Raw genomic sequence first — 21,430 nt, forward strand, 5'->3', positions numbered from 1 at the left:
GCCCTTGAGAAAGAGTGTACTTCGGTGGGAAGTGTGACAGTTGAAGGCCCGGCAACAGGAAGCACGTTTCCCTGGGGCCAGCGAGGAGCCTGGTTTTGCTGGAGTGGTGGCTCTGCTTGTTCAGGGATGGGGAAGCTGGGAGGCTGGCCAGGGCTCAGAGCAGGAAGCCACCTGTGGAGGTCAGAGCAGAAAGCAAGGCTCTCTCCCAAGGGCACCACAGACTCCCGCTGTGGGGCAGGAGGGACCCATAGTGCTTCCTAGGGCCCTTCAGGCAGGTCAGATGCTCTTGCTGTGTGCAACCGCAGTGCCTAGTATGGTCCCCAGCACAGGACACAGCACCCCTATGTCCCCAACCTTGGTATTGTCCTTGACCCTACAATCCATCGGTAAGTTCTCTTGGCTCTACCTGTGAAATATATCCAGAATCTGACCATTTCTAAGCCCATCCCATCACCCCGGTCTAGGCCACCACCATCTGCTTGGACAACGGCAGCAGCCTCTTCTCTGGCCTCTCTGCCTCCACCCTCACCTCCTTTACCTTGGTCCACACACAGTGGTCAGGGTGATGGCTTTTAAAACCAAGTCAGATCATCTCCCTCCTAAGCCTCCTCATCCAGCCGGGAGTAAAACCCTGAGTCCTGACAGCTACAGGCCCTAGACCCCTGGCTCCCCCTAGATCCTCAGTTCCGCTTTGCAATTCTGAAATCCACACAGCTCTAAAAATATCAAAAGACTTCCAAAACCCATTTGCTGGCAAAACCTGTCCCGAACCAACATGAAGCTATTTATAGTTTGTATTTATCGTCCTTGGTGTGGACGTTCATGTTCCCATGCAGGTACGTTCACGTGGTAGATGATGGGGCGCTGCCTCTACTCTGCTGGGGTGAATGTCGGGGGCCTTCCCTAAAGCTGCAAAGTCTGGATTAGTCACCCATCTGCTGCATGGGCCACAGCTAAGGTACGTGGGCCTGCACCTTCTGACCTCATCCCTTCCTGTCCCTTCACTCCTTCTGCTCCAATGGCTGGCCTCCCCTATCCTCCCGGTACTGCCCACCTTGGGCCTTTGCCTCGCCTGCTCTCTCTCCCAGCATGTGTCCCCTCACAGGTCCCCAGCTCCAGGTCCCTGCTCATATGTCCCCTTCAGAGGAGGCCCTGCCCCTGCCCTCCCTGCCCCACAGTCTCCATCCCCTTGCTGTGTTTGATTCGTCACCACCTGACGGGGCATTATACTGTTTTGCCTCCAGGCTTACTGCCTGCTTCTCTCACTGGCATCTGAGCCTCATGAAGGCCCAGACTGACTCTTGTTCACTGCTGTATCCTGAGTGCTCAGAACAGAGCTGGTGCACAGTAGAGACTCAGCAAAAATCACCGATAATGTGAATCAACAAACTAATGTACCATCTGTGATGTAATGTCATCGGCTTAGCTTCTGACCAGGTCACGGGCTTCAGGAGGGCACAGATGCTTCTATCCTACTCATGCTGGCATTGCCAGGGCCGTCTGTGCCAAAGCACTCAATGAATATTTAGTGAACGAAGGAAAGAGCAAAGTATACAATTTGGATTCGGGGGCAGAATGTGCAGGAGTTTTCTGCCACACCAAATGGGATTTGATAAGGGTCTCACTGTCTGTGGACAGCAAGCAAGAAATCAGTGCCTCTGTGTGCAGAAATCCCCTCAAATTCCCTCATTTAGGTAGTAATTAAAGATGGACCTGGTGAGAAGAGCTTATAAAGGAAAGAAGTAGTTGACTGGTGCAGTGGGTGTGCATTATGCTTTGCAGTTTTGGAGGCAAACAACAAAATAACTACAAAAGCACCCTAGCCCAGTGACATACTTACCTTGTAGAAGAAGTGGAGCCCTTGGCTGAAAGAGAGAAGAAACAAAAGCCAGTTATTTAACCTAGAAACACACTTTGCTCACGTAACTTTGTGTGTGTGTGTGTGTGTGTGTGTGTGTGTGTGTGTAGGGGCGGAGGCAGAGGTTTACCTCCAAGGATGTTGGGAGGAATTACTGAAATCACCTCTAAACCACAGGAAACCCCGTGTCCACCCCACTGGGGTGGGCGGCCCATTATCTTCCATGGAGGAAGACCGGTGAGCGGGGCCTTCCTGCTTTCCCATCTCTGGGAATTGCCAAAGGTCAGATCCCAAAGCAGCCTTCAGCCTGGGAGGGGTCAACTGCCCTACCTCTGTCTCAGCCTCACTTCCATCCACCACACACCTTACCAGAGACCCTACAGCAAGCCTGGGTCCCCATCAGGGCCCTTCACTGCTGGAGAACAGGTTTTAGCAGGTCTGCTAGGTAGGGGAGTAAATGGGAATCCCACTTCTGCCACCGACTCACTTGCTGTGTGACCCTCTGTGGGTCATTTTCCCTCTCTGAGCTTGGATTTCAGTGCTTTAACTCACAGGGTTGGGCTGGACATCCATTTTCATCTCGCCACTTTCCAAAAAAGGATCTTGGGAGGAAAGAAAGGGTCCATCTGGCTCAGAGATTTTAAGCCTGTGATATGGGGCATCCCACAGAGAAGCCACTGGGGATCAGCCACCAGTTGACTCTCATTTTGCTGTAAAACTGTAACTAAAAAGCAACATGCACAGGCAAATGTGCTCTGCGCCACACTTTAACAGGCTGGAGGCTGCCACAATGCAAGAATTCTCGCTGCCAGGTTAGCGCTTGGTGCCTGGGCAGGTGCTGGGTTTTTAGGTGAGTGACACCAGTTAGGCGCTGCAGCTCAGCATCTAACATTTGAACGGAAGATGATGGGTTGCCAAGTGCTGGGTCATGAGTCATCTCAGGGAGTCCAGTGATGGGACCAATCATCTCCATTTTATACCAAGGACACTGGATGACTCCCTAAGGTCACACAACTGGTAAGTGATAGAGTTGAAATTAGGATATTTCACTGTGAGTATGAGGTAGAGGGTGGCAGATGCCTCCAGGGACCAATGAGGGAGAAGGGGTGTCTCATTAGGATGGAGGTGAAGTGCAGAGTGGTCTCAAACAAAGTCCCTGGAGACCCACTGTCCAGGTGTGAATCCTGGCCTCAGCACTCACCAGTTGCGAGACCCTGAGCAAGTTTTATAACTTTCCCATGCCTCAGTTTCCTCATCTGTAAAGTGGGGTTAGGTCTGTGAACAGTGCCTGGCACATCAGAAGATCTGACTGAGGGCCAGTTGTCACTGTCTCTAGAGCCTATGTGTGAGAGCTGGGCTCTGCACACAAGCAGACGCACCACTCAGGGCTGGGTGGCCTTCACCAGGATCTGCAGTTCTCCAACCCCCCTCCGCCTCCGGAACACTGGGTCACTGATGCCCAGGCCCATGGTAATGAGCTCACATGTGCCGGAGCCTGACGTGGTGGCCAGGGATGAGGCTCCAAAGGGGACTGGGACACTAGTGGACACCGTGAACGCTCCATCCAAGGGCTGGCTTGTCACTCTTGGTGGGCAACGGACCCTGCTTCCCCACCTGAGGAGGAGTCCTTCCTGTGCGGGGGCGCCAGGAATGTTAGGGAAACCACCCTGTAGATCATCTGGCATCATTCTGGATTCCAGAGATGCGGGCCCTGACGCCAGCCCTCCTGGGCGGGAGCTGGAGGCTCAGGCAGCGTCTCAGAGCTGAGTCCCTCCAGCCAGCCCAGCGGGGAGGGAAACTTGGGGACCAGAGGAAAGGGGGTGCAGGAGGGGTGCGTGGCTGATGCATAACACGCCCGTTGAGCTCTGCCTGGAGGTCTGGGTGCAGAAGCACAGCTCGGGACCACACTTTGCACTTTATAAGCTGCGGCATGTGGTGGGTCAAAACCAGCATTTTTAAAAGAATATAGTACAAAATATGACAAAAAGGAAAATATCAGAGTTCCAATTTTATAGATGGGGTGTGTGTGCATTGGGTTGAGACATGAAATGTATTTCTATCACTTGTAGCCAAAAAAGTTGCAGAAACACTGGCTTAAAATAGTCTCCTTCAAGAGTGGGAAAGAGAACATGTATCTTTTTAGGTCTGAGAATGTGTCAGAGCTGCTGTTTCACATGAGCTTATTTGTTTCATAACTAGCCTCCAAGGCAGGCAATGCCACGCCCATTTTACAGGTGAGGAAATGGAGGCCAAATTGTTTAGAGCATAAAACAAGGGTCTGGAACCCCAGTTTGTCTGACTCTAGAGTCAGAGGTCTGGCTACAGCAACAACTACACACACACACACACACACACACACACACACACACGTGCTTGCCCACACACATGCATGAGCATGCAAACAAGGGGACGATGTCCTGGATTTGAACTTATACCCTCCTGCTGCAGTCCAAGGCCACACATCTTGCCACAGTGAAGGGAGCTTTCCAGGGAGGTGGCTCATGTTTCCAGCTCATGTACAATACTGACGACAGGAGTTAACATTTATTGAGCACTTGCTGTGTGCTGGGCATCTTACTAACATTGTACCCACAGTCAGCCATTTAATCCTCCCAACGGCCTCAGAAGTAAGTTGTGGTATTATCCCCACTCCCTTCTAGCCTCCTGCCAGGGTGCTGGGCATGTAACCTGGACAGGTAAGGGGAAAGCAGAAGTCTGCCCGGGGCTCCTGGGAAACACTGTTTCCTCCCTGAGGCCCTCTTGCCACCCTGGCATCTCCCTGCTTGCCACCTTGGTAGTGGTCCCATGAGGATGTGAGGCCTGGAGCAGTGATGGCTGCGGGGGTGCTGACCCACCCAGATTCCAGCCTGGTGAAGGGCCCACACAGCCATGGCACTGTTACCTTTGGACTTCTTGTTACCGGGAGTAACTGGACATCTTTATGGCTTAAACTGCATGAGGTCTCCCCCTCTGGGAAGGACAGCCCAGGGGCAAACTCATGAGGAGGAACTGAGAGATGCACCCACCTTTCTTCTGTCTGATTCGGAGGAGGTAGAGGGCGGCGATCATCAGGGCCACCAGCAGGGCACACACTATGCCCACCACGATGAAGATACTGTTCCAGTTGTCAGCCTTGTCTAGGACCACACAAAATAGAGGCTTCTTGTAGGAAAATTTAAAACAACAAAAAAGGAAAACCCACTGCCCCTATTCACCACGAGGCAGGCTTCATTAACGGAAAACATCTGGCTCAGACATTTCAGGCCACGTGGGCACGTCCATGGGTCTGCACACACCTCTCCTCATGGGTTACCCACCGGCAGTGCAAAAACCGTGCTGAGGTAACGGGGGGAAACGCTGCCGTCAGCCTCGGAGAGGCCCAGCTGCAGGGCATGGGCGGGAATCTCCCTCCCGAGGAACAGACATATGTTCCTCCTCATCTAAGTGAGCCATGGGGCAGCCACACAGGAAGCTCCTAATCATAGCTGGGGCATCACACAGCGCAGGGGGCAGGGGTGGCGAGGAGTGCTGGACGTGCATCTGGACATGCAGAGCCCCGAGACTGTGCCCTGGTCCGTGCCCAGGGCCTGGGCCTAGGAGTGCTGAGCCCAGGACATGGAACACGGAGACAGGGCAGGGGTGGTGCCGGGCACAGGCAGGGGACCCCACATGAGGGCACCGTGGGAGGCCAGGAGCAGGTCTCAGACACGTGGGTTCAAATCATTGCCCTCTGTGGTGTGACCTTGAGCAGGTCATTTAAGCCCCCCTCACACACTGGCTTATGTTACTGAGGTCAATAGTAATCTCTACCTCATTGGATAGCTCTGAGGATTACCTCACTAACTAAACCTGCTCACACATCAACCAGCTAATTCACTCTTTCCTCCTTTCTAAAAGTATTTCTTGAGTGTCTACTGCATACCCAGCCCTGAAGCTATAATGCTGCGACAGCTATGGTCCTAGCAGCTGAGACTCAAAGCTGGGGGATCACCAGGGTCACCTCCCTCAACATTGCCAGAAGCAGGCAGAGCAGCCCAGAGACGGGCACTGACTTGTCCAAGCTCCCCAGCAAGACTGTGACAGGCAGAGTGGATCCACACAAGCTGAGTCCAGGGGCAGGGCTCATCCTGTGAAAGCCAGCCACTGGTGGCGCCAAAGGGCACCGTGACAGGCCCCAAGGCTGCTTTAGAGCTGTTTCCTTCAAGGATGCATGAAGGAAGGAAATGGACTCTATTCTAATCCATTCAAAGGCTCGCTACATACAAGCGTACAGGCGATGGAACATTCCACAGTGGCACCAAAACGCCAACTAGGTGCTTTGAAGAAAGAAGGGGGACACGTCGGCAGCAGGCTGCATGGGGGCTGACACCTTTCACTCTCCCAGAAGGGTGGCAGCGTCACCATCACCTTGAATGGGCCTAGAAATGTTCTCTGGGAATCGTCCCACAGAAATAGCTGTGCATGCAACAGAATGTGTACAAGGACATTTAGTGCAGCATTGATTTTACTTGAGGTAAGCCACAGACACCCTGAAGCCCCCATCCCTACTCCCAGTGGGGCACCCTTGCGATGGCAGCCAGGGAGACAAGGCCCAGGTAAGAAAGAGCAAGCCGGAGGGAGGAGGGTGGACATGGAATGGTGAAAACAATTACTGTTAGTGAAAGAAAGCAAGAGGTAGGACGCTATGGACTGGACGATCTCTCTCCTTCCCTACTTTCTTTCTTTCATGGATATTTATGTCAAAAGATCTGTAAAGAATATACCAAACTCTAACAAGTGGTCACTCTTGGGGGTGTGGGGTTTGGGGGAGGGAACTCACTCTAAAGTTCTATTTTACATCTATTCACTTCTAGATTGTTCTATAAAAAGCATGAATTACTACCTTTAATATTAAAAAAAAGGTAAAGAACTGGGTCAGTTGGAGTGGAGGCCTCACCAATACGTTGATCTGCATCCTGGTTCTTCTGGGGAGCAGAGGCCTCCAGGGTGTGGTTTTTGGTGACCGCCGGCTGTCCGTCATGCTCCACCTGGCAGGTGAGCAGCACAGCCTCCCTGTGGGCAGATGAGTTCACCAGGAGCGAGCTCGTCCGGTTAAAGGTCCCGTCCTTGTTCTCTATGAGGGTCGAGGCCATGTCCATTCGGGACACATTTCCGTTCTCCAACCAGGTCAGCTGTAGGCGCTGGGGGTAGAACTTGTTCACTTGGCAGGTGACATTCACCTGGTTCCCCACCCTGGGGTGTTGGGTAATCGTCAAGGTAGGCGGAACTGAAACAGCATAGGCAGAAGCTCTGACCTTATGGAACCAACAGGTCACAGGAGAGGGGCTGGATAACAGCTTCCAGCACAGCAAGGGAGTCACCAGAGGACAGAGTCAGGCATGCAGCAGGTGCTCAAACACCGAGGGTCTCTTTGCATATAAATGAAATCATAAGCACACTGCAGGGCGCACAGTAGGTGCTCAAGGACTGGGCTCCTAGTAGCTTAATAATGTGTGCCATCTACAAGCACAGCCCCTGGCATGCAGTTGGAATATAATAACTGCAGCAAAATATACGAAATCACCAAGCACATAGGGGCCTGGCTTATAGTAGGTGCTCAGTAGTTGGAGAAACTATTGATAAAGTAAAGGAAACTACTTAGCACAGTGCTTGGCACATGTGGGTGTCCACCTGGCAGCTGCCATTAAAACAGTAGTTAGTGACCAGCTCATCTAGGAGCCTGGTGATGGGGCAGGACTGTCAGGAAGTAGATTCCAGGCAATTTGAGGCCTGGAGCAAAAAGCAGGGAGGAGGAACAGGCTGGGGCCTTGAGGGCAGGTGTGGGCTTAGGCTGGCGTGAGGGGCTTCTACCTCGGATGGTCTCAGACAAGTTGGCTGTCCCACGAAGAGGAGGGTCTCCCTGCAGGGTGATGTGGGTCACCTCGCAGATGACCTGGGAGCGAACATCCCCCGGGGCCAGCACCACCTTGGTTGTGCTGGAGATGCTGTAGGAAACGTTGTTTCCCTCTGGTTCCACGTTGGTCTGGGAGGCTGAGAGCTCATTGCCATTTTTGAACCATTTCAGGGAGATGTTTCTGGGGGAGAACCCGTGGGATTTGCAGGTGAAGCTCACTGTCTGCTCAGGTGCGACCCTCACTGCGGGGCCTGATACCACAGGAGGAGAGGGTTTGGCTACAAAAGGAACAGTTATAAATGATGAACATGATTGTCATTATCATCACTAATGATAAAAGTGTGACACAGTTAAGAACCACCACACATATTATGTTTTAAACTCTTCCAGTAGTTCTGGGAGGGCAGTGTCATCATGCTCAACTGACAGGGGAGACACACAGGTTCCCAGAGGCGACTCTGAGCCAGGGGCAGGGCTGACATCGAATTCCAGGCCTGAGTTCAAAGTCCACCTTCTTACATCTGCCAGGTGATTTCCCACCAGTCTGGGCAAAGGAACAAAAGTACTGATTGGTCTTACTCTCCTATTAACTGTTCCTAGCTGGGCTCCCCCTGGAAAACTTAGGTAAGTTCGGAGAAGTGTTCACAGAAGTAAATGCAGGGGAAGCGGGGTCATAGCGGGACCACATGGAAGCTGAACCAGGCTGGCCGTCTAACGAGAGGTGTGGCCATGGCACCTCCCAGCTCCTCATCTGTGAAAGGGGACAGCAGGCATTACCCTTCCCAGGCTGCAGCGAGGGTTAAATCAGGCAGTGGGAGCATTTTTGCTATGAGTAAAACACAAGATGATTCTCAAAATTAAACAAACACAGATCCCTCTTTAACCCAGACTGTATTTATATCCAGAGCTGTCCCTTCAGGTATCTATGAATTTACTGCATAGTTTTCATTCTTTCCACAAATATTCCAGTAGGACTAATGTGCCAATCCTTGAATTTGAAAGGAAGGGAGCAAAGGGATGTTTTTCTGAATCTCGGTTCCTCTCCTGGGTCAGTTTTAGGTTGAAACAAAGATCATTGAGTGCTAAGAAACCAAAGGTGGTTAATTTCTTAATTGTTATTAAATCAGAAGAGACATAGACACAGGCCTATGAAGCAGCAGAAGCGCCTCTTGTGTCCTGAAAATGTACACAAATCAGCAAATCAAAAGTGAGGGCAAGGGCTTCCCTAGTGGCGCAGTGGTTAAGAATCCGCCTGCCAATGCAGGGGACACGGGTTCGAGCCCTGGGCCGGGAAGATCCCACATGCCGCGGAGCAACTAGGCCCGTGAGCCACAACTACTGAGCTTGCGTGTCTGGAGCCTGTGCTCCGCAACAAGAGAGGCCGCGATAGTGAGAGGCCCACGCACCGCGATGAAGAGTGGCCCCCGCTCGCCGCAACTAGAGAAAGCCCTCGCACGGAAACGAAGACCCAGCACAGCCATAAATAAATAAATAAATAAATTTATATATATAAAAAAAAAAAGTGAGGGCAGTTTCTCCCTGTAGAAGGGTCCTCTAGGGTGTTTCCAAATTGTTCGTTATTACGTAATACCTCCTGTAAAAGTTGGCAGACAGCAACTATTATAAATATTTGCATTTGTAAATATTTAACTTGCTTCCTAAAACTCATCAGACATTTTGAGGACATAGTAAGGAGGTGTTACTTGAATAAATCAAGTCATAAAAACACCAGCATCCTGGACGTAAGTAAAGGGAGCAGACACTGTGATCAGTTAGCACTTATAGAGAGTTTTGGGGAGCCTGGTGCTGGGCTGATTCCTCTAGGAACCTCAGCTCTCTCATTCCCCACATCAGTCCTGAGAGGGAAGCTCGAGAGTGGCCCCATTTATGGGATAAGGCTCAGGGAGGATGCAGCTGGCCAAGGGCACCCAGCGAGGAAAGGTCAGAGCTCATCTCACTGCACACAGGACTGACTGATTTTAGGGTCTCTGATCTTTATTCTTAAGCCTCAGTGTCTGATTCTAGACAAAGTGGATAAAGCACCACTTGGTAAGATGAGTGAGGATGTATGTAAGACACAGAGCCTGGCATATAGTTGCTTAATCAATAATACAATAACATCTTAATCATAGATCTGGTCATTCCTAGGTCTGAAACTATGTATTTATTCTCTAAGTAAGAAGGCAAAACAAAAGTATTATGGAAAAAACAAGAAAAGTCTCAAATCTTGTTCCCTGCAGTTGCCATGAAAAATCCACATGAATAAAGGAGCAGGAAACCACCAAATTATGATTCTCTCCCCCTTTTTAAAAATAATCCCCTCAGGGAAAAATTTGGGGGAACCGGCTTTCAAAACACACAAGGGATCATAGGCATTTTCCCGCAGGTCAGCCCTTTACAGAAGCTGGAAGCATTTTGAAAGGAGGGAACACGTTAGACTTGGTCAGTGTCACTGTGGCGTACTGAGGCAGGAGGGCTCTGGGCTGAGCAGAGAGCGTCTACAGGGATTCTAGCACCTGTTTACACACACACACACACACGTGTTTAAAATATGGGAAAGTTTCCCCAGAGATGAAGCTCGGGTCTGAACAGGGTGGTCTGAGTGGACAGGAAGCCCCTCTCAGCCCAGATGAGCTCACTGGGGAGGTGTCTCTGACTCTCCACTCAGGCTGACTTCTTTGGGCCTCCTAAAAGCTGTCACTGTCCTGGACTATTCTGAAGCACCCACACCCGGAAGAACTGTTCTTACAACTCAGGCACCACGGGGGACCCACCTTTGTCAGGGAAAAACCACAGCCTTCCCTCTGTGACCTCAGAGGACATGTAGATCAGGGCTCCTCTGTCCTGGCTGGGCATCAGCAACCTCCACAGGAGTTAAAACACTCACCTGCCCACGCCCACGTCTGGCCAATTAAATCAGAATTTCTAGGGTGCGGATAGGGTCGCGGGAGCTCTTCACTGTCTCCCAGGTGATTCAAATGAGCAGCTGAGGTTGAAAGGCACCCAGCCCCACCCCAACTCCAGTTGTACTTAGTCCTGGAGGGAAAGTGACCCATCCGAGGTCCTCTGGCTCCAGCACATCAGAGCTCACGTTGGTGGAACACGTTCCGGGTGCCAGGCTCTGCTCTAAGCTCTTGACATGTATCCTTCATTCAGTCCCTGCAGCAGCTCTGTAAGGGCGGTGCTGTCACTGATGGACGAGGACACTGAGCCCCAGTGTGGGGAGGGACTTGTCAGAGGTCCCAGAGCCGGGACGGGGCAGAGCTGGGATGGAGGCCCAGGCAGGGGGGGCTCGGCCCAGGCTCTCAACTGTTGTGCACTGAGCTCAGTGACACCCAACCCACTCCATCCAGGGCTTCCTAGATCCTCTTCAGTCATCACAGACCCCTGAAAGGTAGCGTGATTACCACCATTGCACAGATGGGGAAACTGAGGACTAGAGGGAACTGAGATATGCCCAAGATCACACAGCCTGGGAGGCCAGCACCATCGCTCCCTGAGGGGCTGTCCTGTCATCAGGTCGTTGTACCCTCAGGACATAATGCAAAGGCTGTGTGATTATCCTCTTTCTACACGTGAGGAAATGGGGCCCAGTACAGGGAACTGGGTCACAGCCTTGAAAAAACACCTCGACTGGGGGGCCCCTACTCTGTGCTGGTGATTTAGACAGAGCACCTCAAATCCTTCCAACTCTACTGAAAGGAGACCATGATGATCACCATTTTACAGATGAGAAAACTGAGGCTGAGAGAAATGAAGGGACTGTCTCCTCACCCGCCCACTGTGTCCCAGAAGTGTTTCCTGTCACCTCCAAGCTTTCATGGCCATCAGCAGAGCAAGCGCCCCACCTTCACAAGCCCCACACTGACCACCACCCTCCCCTTTTCCCTCTGAGATTCTTGACTTCAAGCAACCACAGGGAGGAGTGGCCTCTGAGTGCCCAGGCCTGGGGACCCTGTAGCAACAAGGGAAGACATGGGCCCCTGACACCTGAGTCTAGAATATGAACTCTTGCTCACGCGGGGCCCCCAGCGCCCTCTAGGGAGCACCTCCCCCTCCTCATCCTCAGCCTGCAGAGCCAGGAATGGGCGTGCATGGTGCTGCTGGGACTGCACTGGCCCCTCTCTGTGCTGTCCACGCTACACTTCCCAGAGCTGCTCCCCCATGAGGCCTAGTGAAGAAGCAAGATCGCAACAATGGTGGAAAAAAGATTCCTGGTGCTTTTAAGTGTGTCTTTTAGGAACATGTTCAGGACATCACGAGACACTGTAGTATCTGTCTGATCTGCTTGTAAAGGTAGTCCTGCCTCTCACATGGGACTTTTTCTCATAGTTATTACTGAAGAACAGAACAATACAGGATTTTATAGGAGAGGGTTGAAGCTTCCTCTAAACTTTGACAAGCACTGTGAGGGTGCAGAGAGCAGGGTGTGAGTCAGGGCCCTGGGGGTTCAGTCTTGGCTCCCCTACCTGCTCACCAGCCACATCCCTTTCTGAGCCTCAGTGTCCTTATCTGTAGAAGGGAAAACAGACAGCCCTTCCTTCTGAGCACTGGTTATAGGGAGAAAAGGCCATGAGGAACATTCAGCGTCTGTCAGGCTGCTGTTCCCTGGTCCCCTCCCCTCACTCCCTTCTTATCCAGGGAATCCTCTGGGCAGGCGGCCTGGGGAAGAGGACGAGCAGCCTCCTGGGAGGCAGCAGATCTGAGTGGTGGTGGAGCCACTTACTAGCTGTGATTGGCTGAGCAAGGGAACCACCACCTGGGAAGTTTAGTAATAGCTGCAAAGTCAGGATAAAGGCACCTTCCCTATGTCCAGGGGTAATGGGGAGATTCGATTGCTACCACATCTAGGAGGGAAATTTGGCAATATCCACACGAATTAAAATACGCATAGTCCATGATCTAAATGCCACTTCCAGCGGTATCTCCCACTTGAGTAGAGTGATGCAGGACAAGATTATCCACCGCAGTGCTGTTCTAATATCCTAGGTTTGGGAACAACTTGATATTTGTCAACAAAAGACTGACAGACGCTGTCTCCATATGCTGAGTGCTTTGCAGTTGCTGAAACACTGGGCAGCTCCAGGTGCTGATATGGAATGAGGGAACTGTGGCTAAAAATAGGGAGAGGTTCCCAGTCACCTTGGGCCTCAGGGCCTGAATGTGAGGGGCGTTCTGAACCTTGGGGAAACCTATGAAAAGGCTCCCTGTTCAATGGTTAATTCAAGGAGCTTTAATCTTGTTCCCTCTATGTGCCAGGCTCTTCCATGAAACCAGTTCCAATGGTGGTGCAGGAAGGAGTCTGGCCTGGAATCAGACTGGGTTCTGGAAGGATTCCCTCACTGACCATGTGACTGCGGTCTACGTCCCTGTCACATCTTGGCCTCAGGCTCCCCATGTGTACGTTGGGGGTTGCACTGGATGGTGTATAAGGTCCTCCCTGTGTCACAGTCCGGGATTCAGGAGTTAGGAAGAGGATCCAGGGTCCTTGCCAGAAAACTCTAAATGAGCACCTTTGCTACCTCAATGGGGCAGCCCCTAAGTCACCCACATGGGGAAGCTCTTCCCTGGGGAGGGACATTCTGAGATGACACAGCTCTGCTGGGAGCCTTCAGTGACTCTGTGAGTCGGTCCCTGAATCACAGGAGGGTTTTCCCAACAGACCCCCAGGAAACACCCAACCTCTGGGCATCTCCTTTAGCCCGGGTCGTCAGAGTAAACACTGAACCTATGCCTCTAGGAATTTCTTCTCAGTGTGATGTTTCTGAAGAGGAAATAAAGAAACCCTGCCATGGATAGACTTCTCTTTGGAAGGGGAGAGAACATATGTTCCACGGGAGAAGAGCCTTGTCTGCTTTGTTCACTGCTGCTTCCACAACATCTGGAGCAGGGCCTGGCACACAGTAGGTGCTCAATAGGTGCTGAATAAAGAGAAGACTCAGCCACATTGAGGGGAGCACTCTCTGGAGGCAGGAGGTGATACCTGGGCTATGACGGGGCAAGTCGCTCAGACTTTCAGTTCCCTCATCCCTGGAACCAAAGGGCTAGACGGGATGGAAAAGGCAAGGGCTGTGGAGCCAGGCAGACTGGGGTTCCAGACTTTTCCCAGCTTTACCAGTTGTGGGGCCTTTGGCAAGTAGCACGACCTCTGCAGGCCTCAGTCTCCCTGATCTGTAGAAGGGAGTGAAATCAGATCGTGATATAAACACCCACTGCAGCACTTGATCCTTTTTTTTTTCTTTTTTCTCAAAGGGTGGAGGGCATTCTTGTTGACTTGTTGTCACAGACCAGGGGGACAAAAGAGACCCAGGCCATACTCACCACTCACAGTGAGATGAGTGCCTGGTCCAGACTTAACCTCCACGTCAGGGCTTGCTTTCTTGAACTTCACACAGTAGTACATACCGGTGTCTGCTGGCGTGATGTTACTGATGCGGATGGAAAAGTCCATGTTGTTTCTCCTTGTAGTATCTGCAACAGTTGTTACTCGAGGGAAGGGGCCTCCTTTGAGACTGTAGATTAACTCCCGGCCTGGCCCTGTGCCCCTGAACCAATTGACGGGCCCCACGGGGAGCAGGGAGGTCACGTCGCAGCGCAGAGTGGCCGTCTCTCCTGCTGCAACTGAAACTGACCTCTCAGGCTGAATCACCTGCAGCTCGTCCTCACCTGCCACTCCTGGAGGGAAACACAATCCAGTTACTTATTCACCCTTAGGTGATCCTGTAGGTTTTCTCAGTTATTTATCAACAACAGTTTTCATTAACTTAGTGCACCATGAGCCACACCTGAACTCAGCACCTTGCACGTGTATCACATGTAACCTGCACAATGAGCCTGTAACGTGAGACCCTAATACAAGAGAGGAAAGTGAGGCACAGAGAGCTTAAATGATGTGGCAGAGAGTAGGTTTGAGTACTTGAGCCTGCTCTGGAAGTCATGTCTGAACTGGGCTCTCAATTCAAATCTGAATTTACCAGGAATAAAGAAAGGGGCACAGTGTTCCTGAGAGGGGGAGCAGCCTGGGCAAAGGCTCAGAGGTAGGTGGCACCATGGTGTGCGGGGGGCTCTATAAGGAGTTTAGATTGTGCTTTGGGTCTGGCTCAGGAAGCAGGCCCTGGGAAAGTACTCAGCAGTTGGGGCTTGTCCGGGCCGTGGACTTGTGAAGTACAAGGACTTGGGTGTGAGTCCCGGCTCAAGGCTTATTGCTGTGTGACCTTGGCTATCACTCAGGCGACCGTGAAGATCCCATAGGGAGGCCTGTGAGTATGCTCGATAACTGCACACTTGATATTGCTTGATACCTTTAGTTTGGGCAGGTCCCTTTACTGCCCTCTGAGCCTCGGTCTCCTTATCTGTCAGTTACTATGGGCCCGTCTCCATGGATCTCTAGTAGGAACAAACAACATGCCTAGGCCAGGACAGTGTCAAAAAGAAGGGTCTGGTCTTTGGAGCCATCTGAACTGGTTTGAGACCTGGCTCACTTTTTATTCACCCATGACCTGATTATGCAGTGCTTTAGTATCAGTTTCCTCGTCTACAAGATGGGTAGACCACTCCCAGGCCCCTGCGTGTTCTGAAAAGAAAATGAGATCACACGCAGAAGTCACTTAGCACCAAGCTGGGCACAGGGGAAGCTATTGCCATCACACAATGAATAAATGAGGAGGGTCAGCTGCTCAAACTTCACTCCCACCAGATCTCGCTGATGCTCCTTCAGGCCAGGCCCAGGCTGGGTGCTGGGACACACAGGGGCTGGACCCAGGTCGGGCCTCCAGGGCTCCCAGGCTGGACAGCTGGAAGGGGTCCTAGAGGCTGGCGGTGGGGAGGGACCCGAACCCCATATTGGAGAGGACTGGGGCACATGAGCAGGGACTCCCAGTAGAGGAGGCTGGGAGGGAGGGGGACACAGGAGGAAGATGGACAGGCCTGGTGAGGATGCTGTGAGAGGTGCTGTAGATGCTCGGAGGGAGGTGCAGCCAGGGCCTTGATTCTGAACAAGGTGCGGGGTGGGCAGAAAGGACAGATCATGAAGACCTTGGAGAAACACACACATACACACACACACAGAGACAGAGAGAGAACCACAGAGACGGGCAGAGGGAGGGGCAGACAGACAGAGATGGAGTGAGAGACTGAGAAGGAGGCGGGGGGAAGAGAGAATAAGACAGACACGGAGTGGCAGCAGCCTGGCAGAGGTGCAGATGGGCCAACTGGCCTCTGCCTGGTTGCTCCACTGGCCCTTGATGTGACCCTGTCCTGTCCTGACCGAGGCCGCCTTGCCTTGTACATTGGCCAGGGTTGCAGCTGACGCCCCGAGCAGCCCCTCACCTCTGGCTGAGCTGGAGAGAGACCTTGTGAATTTACCCAGCCACAGACTCCTTCACTGCAGGTAAGCCCAGGGCCTCGGGACAGGCTTCTCATCCCCTTCCTGTGGTCCCAGCCCTGACTCCCGTGCCAGGGATTGCCCGTTTCTCATGGCCAGTGAGTGGAAATGCAGAGTGGCAGCCTGAGGACAGCCTGACCCTCACGGTGCAGGGAAGAAACCACTGTCTGCAGAGGACAGGGGCTTGGGGTAGAACTGTTGACCAGGTGTGTGAGAGGCACACGGAGGAGGCCCACAGGGGCAGGCAGGGACCTCGAGAGATCCCAGGCAGCATCAACAGCTGCCAAGAGCATCCAGCCAGGACCACTCCCAAAGGGCTGCATTCCACATTGGAGACTGGACTAGAAATGCCACTGGCAGGAAGCACGGGCCCTGGGGCCAGCAGGCTTGGGGGAGAGCACGGTCCACCCTCAGCCAGTTCAGCACCCGCCCTCCCTGGGCCTCCACTCCGTCACCCACAAAGTGGGGTACTGGCATCCACACCCCCAAGATAGTCATGAGGACACAGTTGGACATAAGTGTCTGCAGCACAGGTGCTGGTTAAACTTTAGTTTCTGTTCCCATTATTATCACAGATACATTATTATATACTTGATTTTCTCTGGATTGTCATGTTCCCCCCAAGCAGGATGAAGGATCCACAAGGAAGTGTTTCCAGCCCGCTACCTAGAACACTGCCTGGAACACACCGGGCCCTTGATAAATACACGTTGAATGAACGCATTAATGAAGGAAGGAGGGATTTCACTTGCTCCTGGGCAAATCCTCTCCCTGAGGCTCTTTCTTCATCTGTTAAAGGGGCTGTCACAGGCAGGTCTGGGAGATGGCGAGCCTGGAGCCCGGGACTGTGCCTGGCCCATAGACACGCAATCAATGGTGGTTATTATTATCCTTATCAATACCACCGCACAGGGCTGTGAGTCAGCAGCTGGCGAGGGAGGCGGGAGCAGAAGAGGAGGTGCGTGCGGAGCCAGGCCTGCGGCTGGGGCAGGGCTATTCTTGTGCAGCCGGAGGCCTGCAGTCACAGCCAGGAGGCCACAATAAAATCTGGAGTTGTGTGGGGCTGCCCCCCCCCCGCCCCGCCTTTTTTAGCTCCTCTCAAGCTCTCTCTACCAACTGCAGCCAGATTTAGGAGGCTTAATTAATTAGCTAGTGTTTATAAAGCGTTTGAAGAATTTTAAAAGTGCGACAGAAGTGCCAAATATTATTTTAATCTGCTTGTGTGTGTGTGTTTCCAGCAGAGTCTTTCCCTCGCTTGCTTGCTTTTCTTTTTCTCGGCAGGTTCTGTTCTGGGAATCGGCCTTGTTAAAAATCACTCCCGTGGTTCTGGGCCTGGGGTCATCACGCTGGCAGAGAAAGCGATGGTTTAGCGGCCTGAACTGTCTCTGGGAGAGGAGGGCAGCTGGGCATCGTCACATGATGCTGGTGGGAGTGGAGAGTGGCACATCCTTTTGGGAAAGCAGTGTGGCAGGAGGTACCACAGGTGTGAAACCTGTTCTCCAGCCCTTGCTGGGCTGTTCCATGAGGACATGACCCCGAATATGGAGTGGGGTTCCCATGTAATGATCTTGAAAAAGTTGGGAAAAAACCCAAGTGGCCAATGACAGAGGAAGGTTAAGTGAACAGTAGCCTGTCCACTAGATGGAATTACAGGCAGCCATAAAAAACCATCACTGTGAAACTGTAGCAGTCTGGAAATTTTTGCATGGCATAATTTTAAATGATACTGTGGCTAGCAAATAAAATCTGTTTATTGCAAAGCATTTAGAGGAAACAAAAAAGTATAAAAGGAAAATAATAATCTCATAGAATACCATCAAAGATAACTGTGATCAACGTTTTGATGTTGTTAAAATATGAGTGAATAAATATGTAAAATCATACTCAGGTTACTAAGGATATGTGCAAACATTTTGCTTCATTCATTCAGGTGTTGTTATAAAAATAAAAAATTGGAAATATTCTAATTTCCAAGAAAAGGAGGCTGCTGATCCCCTGATGATGAACTCACATGATGACAAGGCTACATGTAAGGATTATAATTATGGACACAGAAATAGACTAGAAGATCAGAGTCAGTTCCTGAGTGATGTTTTCAGTGTGATCCCAAACTTCTAGTTTTGAAAAAAATGTGTATCTGATATTAAAGATTAGTAGTAATTAACTGTGAGTAGTAGACTTGCAAGGGATTTTGCTTTTACGTCTTCTGTTTGTGTTACTTGTGCAATAAAAAAGCAGGAAAACTGCTTTCAGTAGGATCATGACATTGTAAACTAAAACCACGTATAAATAAACAACTGCAAGGTACTATACAAAGCTATAAAACACAACTCTCTTTGGATCATGAATCTCTTTGGATCATGAATCTAATGGGTTTTTCCTTTTTTTCCTTCTATTTTGGGTATTTTCAGATTTTCTAAACTGGATGCCTGTTAAAGAATATTTACAGTATCCCATTTGGTAATAAGAAAATACAGTGCTTGGCGCAGAACAGATGCTCAATAAACCTCTGCAGACTGACTGATCTAATCGTCTAGAGAAAAGGCCTAGAATGATAAACATCACGACGTTGAGGTAAGTTACGACTGGGAAATGGGACCAGCGTGGACCAGGGTGGACACGGGGATAGGCATATTTTCTATTTTATAGCAAATAATATATTGAAGTCTCTCTCTCTTTTTTGTAGCGAACATTTGTTGCTTTTGGAAGAATATTAAGTAATGAAATAAAACACGTAAGTTATCTAATGGAAGAAGTCAGCACAGTGGGTGGAACTGCCCCGTGTACTTGTTGTACGAGGAACTCTGTCCACAGGATGCAGGGAGCTCACAGCATGGCTGGACAGTGATGAATTACCAGGATCTGCTGTGAGCCAGGTCCTCAGCTCAGGGCTGCAGAACGGCTGTGTCCTGGCCTCATGGGGCTTGCACACGAGCAGACAAGATAGACTTTAAAGAAACAACTCCAATGCTACATTTGGACTGAGCCTCAACCCTTTAGACAGGGACTCCTGCTGGCACCTCTGACCCCATCTCCTGCCCCCTCCCCATGACCTGCTTCCCCCCACCACGCCCACTTTGTCCTCCACGAATAGGCCAAGGAGGGTGCGAGAGATGAAATAAGATGGGGACTGAAACCTGACCATTGGACTTGGAAAAATATTTGATTTTTTTTTTATACAACAATCATGTGTAGTTTTTGAGATTAAGAAAAGATGAAAACAATTTCATCAGAAGTGAAAAAATAAGCATGGATGTTTTTCTAATGGAACAAACAAATCAACTTAGAACTGAAGCTTGCCGGGAGGGAAACAGGGCCACTGTGATCTCTGGGTGTGACTCCTCCTGCTTCATAAAGATGCAGAGGCAAAGCTGAAACGCACATTTCCCAAGAGCCAGCCTTTCCCTGATGGGTGCTCACTGCCACTTGCATGGGAGCCTGCCTGCTCCTGGAAGCAGTGGGTCACCAGGGCAGGGGTCTTGGGGACAGGCTGGAGGTTACCCCTCAGATTTCCACAAACTCAAGGAGCCCGGGGCTTGGGAGGCTATGGCCGGAGGTCTGGCGGTGCCCAGGGCTCAGCATCCCAAGATGGCATCCACCGCGGCCCCCACGGCTGGGACAGCTCAGCATCCCCCTTTCCTGACCTCGATCGTTTTCGGCCATCCTCAGGGGGCTGCTGGCTTGTCCCCCGACACAGCAGCACCTCATCAGGTGCTACCTTTGGCGTCTTTGACGTCTGTGTGTGAGAGGGTGCAGTGCAGGAGTGTGGGTGGGAGCATGCACACAGGGGTGAAGGGGGCAGGTGCAGCGGTGGGCACCCGAGTGCACAAGTGCGCCAAGTGTTCACACACATGTGCAGGGGTGGGCATGTGCACAAGACGCTCGTGTGTGCGGGAACGTGCTCTGGTGCAGCTCAGAAGTGTGTCAGAAGAGGACCAGGGACCAGGGGCAGGAGCGGGGCGTGAACTGTGCCCAGGAGAGTATCTGAATGTGGGTGTGAACCTGTTGGTGGCATGAGAGGGTCTGTCTGCACCTAAGGTGTGAACAGACAGATATCAGGGAGGGGTGTGAGCATGTGGGTGCATAGAATATGTGTGTGGGCAGGGGAGGATAGGAGCGGGATGTGCGCACAAGTGTGTGTGTGTGTGCGCGCAGGGAGGGCACGTGTGCGATGGAAATGGTGTATACATGAGTGTGAATGTGAGGGTATGTGTGCTTTAAGTGCTGGGGAGCAGGGGCCCAGCGTGTGTGGAGACCACTGTCTGTGTACACCGTGTGTCCATGCACCCAAGTGTGTGAGTGTACCCAGTGGTGAACATGCCTGGCACATACAGGGTGGTGAGAGAGGAAGGAGGGCAGGGGAGATGCTTCCCTCAAATCTGGCTCCTGGTGGGAAAGTGATGCATGGCCCCTGGCACAGGGTCCTGCCCTTGACCAGAGACTCAAACCTTTACTGAGCACCTACTGACTGGGTGCTAGCCGTAGGGCACAGTGGTAAAGAAGCCAGCCTGGAAATGCCCTGCTGAAGCTCAGGACCCTGGGTGGGGCAGACGGTCCCCAGGATGCATTCAGGAGGGGGCTGCATGGGTGATGGCTGTGTAGACTCTGCAGTTCCCATTTGGGGAGCTTGGGGCTCTGATTCAGCTAGGCACTGATTTTCCTCTGGAGTCAGAATGATTCATTCATGCCCTTTCAAACCTCACTCTATTGCTAGGCCCTGTCCTAGATGCCACAGGACACAGAGCCAAGTAAGATGGATCCCCACCATTGTGGGGCAGAGTCCCGGACACAGGCAATGATCATGTGCAGGGTGATCAGTGAGCAAGAAGAGGCTTGGGGATAGGGTATTGGAAGAGGGGTGAGATCTGAGAAGACTTCCTGGAGGTGGTGGTCCCTGAGCTGCATCTTGAAAGCTGACAGAGGCTGGGGAGACGGGAAGGCATTCAAGAAGGTGGAACTTTTCTTCCTCTGCACAAAGGTGAGGAGGAGAGAAAAGGGCTTGGCACAATTCAAGGACCAGGGCACAGTCTTTGGGACATGCTCAATGGCTGTGAGCAAGCTGGGGAAGGGCTAGGGACTGGGCTAACCTAGCACCTGAAAGGATGGCTTCAGTTACCATCTGAACAGCAGGTCATCACTGGGAGCAGTCTACTGGTACCCATTGGGTGGAGATGCCCCAGGTTCTGCGGTGGAAACTAGCACCTGCCTTGGAACCAGCACAAAAGAGGATACACATGGCCTTGTGAATAAAGTGGGGGAGGGCCCAGTGGGCCCAGGGTACTTTCTCCTTCACCCC

At 51.7% G+C, this 21,430-nt stretch overlaps 1 protein-coding gene across 3 annotated transcripts in view; it reads right to left on the reverse strand.

Moving 5' to 3' along the window:
* The window catches only part of SIRPA (signal regulatory protein alpha), a 42,930-nt gene that overhangs the window by 9,526 nt on the left and 11,974 nt on the right, over positions 1–21,430 (reverse strand). For 2 of the 3 annotated variants that reach the window (XM_022592824.3, XM_089896642.1), the window contains exons 3-7: positions 14,073–14,426; positions 7,709–8,029; positions 6,795–7,124; positions 4,885–4,995; positions 1,841–1,865 (exon numbers count right to left, since the gene is read on the reverse strand). In XM_022592824.3, the coding sequence (XP_022448532.1) occupies positions 1,841–1,865; positions 4,885–4,995; positions 6,795–7,124; positions 7,709–8,029; positions 14,073–14,426 (1,141 nt within the window). The remainder of the gene's footprint in view (positions 1–1,840; positions 1,866–4,884; positions 4,996–6,794; positions 7,125–7,708; positions 8,030–14,072; positions 14,427–21,430) is intronic. The other variant, XM_022592825.3, reaches the window with a different exon arrangement.

This window comes from Delphinapterus leucas, chromosome 15 (genome assembly GCF_059928025.1).
Source record: "Delphinapterus leucas isolate spDelLeu-1000000601 "Yukka" chromosome 15, BTC_Dleu_Yukka2, whole genome shotgun sequence".
Classification (NCBI taxonomy): Eukaryota; Metazoa; Chordata; class Mammalia; order Artiodactyla; family Monodontidae; genus Delphinapterus; species Delphinapterus leucas.